The sequence below is a fragment of the Bipolaris zeicola genome (genome assembly GCF_000523435.1).
Source record: "Bipolaris zeicola 26-R-13 unplaced genomic scaffold scaffold_526, whole genome shotgun sequence".
In the NCBI taxonomy this organism is placed as follows: domain Eukaryota; kingdom Fungi; phylum Ascomycota; class Dothideomycetes; order Pleosporales; family Pleosporaceae; genus Bipolaris; species Bipolaris zeicola.
The window spans coordinates 2,640-5,516 of NW_006912575.1; the positions used below are offsets into that span (position 1 = coordinate 2,640).

The 2,877-nt window shown below is 50.5% G+C and overlaps 1 protein-coding gene across 1 annotated transcript; it reads right to left on the reverse strand.

Moving 5' to 3' along the window:
• Positions 1 to 758: 758 nt before the first annotated feature.
• COCCADRAFT_31441 (uncharacterized protein) lies at positions 759 to 2,641 on the reverse strand (the record flags this gene model as incomplete). The annotated part of the gene is made up of 2 exons (XM_007720587.1): positions 759 to 1,970; positions 2,022 to 2,641. Coding segments are annotated over 2 exons (1,832 nt in total), but the record flags the coding sequence as incomplete, so codon positions are not given.
• Between the last annotated feature and the right edge of the window lie 236 nt (positions 2,642 to 2,877).

A 2,877-nucleotide genomic window follows, 5' to 3' on the forward strand; every position in this document is an offset into this window, starting at 1 on the left:
GCACGCTTTGGCTCATAAAATACCGCTAATTTGTCCCACTACTGGTAAGGGCACGGAGAAACTCTCGGAACAGGGCTATGAATCTGCTAATCGCGATGAGCCGCAGGGTATACAATATTAATAACCACGACTCTCATTTCCGTATTCCGAAATACTGGCCAGTCTCTTCAGGACTTAGGATGCAGGGGTAATGTCCCTCCCTAAGTGCTGGGATACCCTCCGTGCTGGGACAAATTCAGGGTACTTCGACTTTTGTAACGGCTCAGTGTTCTCTCACCTGCCAGACCAAGCTCCCAGGACTAGACTGTCGGCAGACCAGACTCGGACACGAGTCGGACAAGCTTAGTCACAGAGCTAGACATGACCCGTCCCCGAAGTCGGACATCACATGGGTGGAAACGTATAAGAAGAGCTCGCCCATAGATAGTTGTTCGGTAGATTTTTGATATCCTTTCGTACCAGGCCTATAGGTGGCTGCTCAAATCAAGGCCTTCTGTGATCTCACGCACTCCCATATGCCTCTGAGTGATCCTACGTCCGATACTGATCCGAGTCGTCTTACCTGCGCCGTTACATGTGGCTTAGCTCTAAGTTAGTAGGCAGTCTGAGCGTGTGGACTCTAACCTAAAGCTCGTTAGCAAGGGAGAATGCTGACAACAAGACTAACTTGATTTCTTACAATAGTTAGTCAACTATATTTTCATTGCGCTAGAAAGCTTACGCATTGACGGATGAGGCGAGTCTATGAACGCATGACTTTAGGAAATCCTGAGCAGAACCACATGACCAGATACAAGCCCCAGACAAGCTATGTCCTCACGTACTATTGTCGACCATGATCGATATTCCGGTGGAAGCCACAGGAAACGCTGCCAGCTGCGACACGTCGCTATTGTCTCCCAGAGCCGTAATGTGTTGTCGCCAGATGCTGACGCAACGAGCTGCCTGTCTGGCGAGAAAGCCACCGCCGTGACATAGGAGGAATGGCCTTCGAGCGTGCTGAGACACGTCCCTGTTGCCACCTCCCACAACCGTACTGTATTGTCGCCAGATGCCGACGCAATAAGCTGCCCGTCTCGTGAGAAGGCCACTGTCGCGATATAAGAGGAATGACCCTCTAGCGTGCTGTGACACGTCCCTGTCGCTACCTCCCACAGCCGTACTGTGCTATCTTGGGATGCCAATGCGACTAGCTGCCCGTTTGGCGAGAAGTCCACTGCCCTGACCCAGTTAGAATAGTTCTTAAGCGTGCTGCGACACGTCCCTGTCGCTACCTCCCATAGCCGTACTGTGTTGTCCTTAGAGGCTGACGCAACGAGCTGCCCGTCTGGCGAGAAGGCTACTGCCATAATCTGGTCGAAGTGGCCCTCGAGCGTGCTGCGATACGTTCTTGTTGCCACCTCCCATAGCTGTACTGTGCTATCTTGGGATGCCAACGCAACTAGCTGCCCGTCTGGTGAGAAGGCCGCTGCCCTAACCTCGTTGGAATGGCCCTCTAGCGTGCTGCAACACGCCCCTGTTACTGTCTCCCACAGCCGTATTGTAGTGTCTTGGGATATTGACGCGACTAGCTGCCCGTCTGGCGAGAAGGCTACTGCCACAATCTGGTTAGAGTGGCCCTCGAGCGTGCTGCGACACGTCCCTGTTGCCACCTCCCACAACCGTACTGTATTGTCGCCAGATGCTGACGCAATAAACTGCCCTTCTGGAGAGAAAGCCACCGCCGTAACATAGGAGGAATGGCCCTCAAGCGTGCTGCGGCATGCGTCCCAGTCCGTTTCTCGCATAGATAATATCTTGACCTCTTCTGGCAGTTGATCTACAAATGTTTGTCGTATTAGACTTCTCTCTGGCGCGAATACCAGCGCGGAGTAATAAACCTGCAGCGGCGCATCTCTAAGAACAGACTGAAACCGCAGCACGAACCGCTTAGCATCGTAAAGAAAGCCTAAAACTAGCTTTTCAGATAGCTGTATTGCATATTAGTAGAGCATTAAGAAAGTGTTCTATAAGAATCTTACGCTAGTAAGTGCTTCAAGACTATTGAGTAAGTTAACGCATCTGCTTGATTCCCTTATAAGGCTCAAAGCTTCAAGCCAATGAAGAAAGTGCTTCTGTAGAAAGAAGTGCGTCGCGTCTCCATCAATGATGTCTCGCCTACTCTGCTTGAGATGATCAACCCAGTAGCGACACGAATATTGTAGATCAGGTGGTAGCCTAGTAGCAACTGCCTGCTCATATACCTCGCTCCTTAGTACTCCGGGGCCTGGAAGGCCGCATATGTTCTGATGAAGACCGCCAGATCCAGACATAAGCTCAAGGCAGCAAGATGCAAGCTTCTGGTGCGTCCTTTTCTCATCCACCCAGAACGGGCTCTTTCCTTGCTTTTGGGGATCGAGGAGGAACTCGCGAAAGGACAGGTGCAGTAGCCTGATAGGAACGTCCTCCCTGTCAGGAATACTAAGAACGGAGTGCAAGGCATCTAACCGGCATTTGACTTGTTTCTTCGGAGCTTGAAGGAGGCGCCCAAGGGGGCCAACAGGAAGTGGACTTGCTAAAATGACTATGCTACCTACGAATTTACGAAAGACGCGCAGCCAATCTTCTCTATCTCTTTCTTCCTGCTCAACAAGCAACTGGTCTAGGACGGGAAGGTAGGTTTGGTCGAGCTGTGAAAAAGCTGTTTTTGGATACTGCAAGACCTTCTTTAGGTATACTTCGGGATCGCCTCCTTTACTGCCAACATACCGACACACAGTCAACACCAACTTCGAGTTTTTCAGAATAGGTGTAATTTTAGTTAAATATATACAAAGAAACCCCAAGAAATCGATTACAGCTACTTTTAAAGCGTGCACCCCACGCGCTATAAAGCTA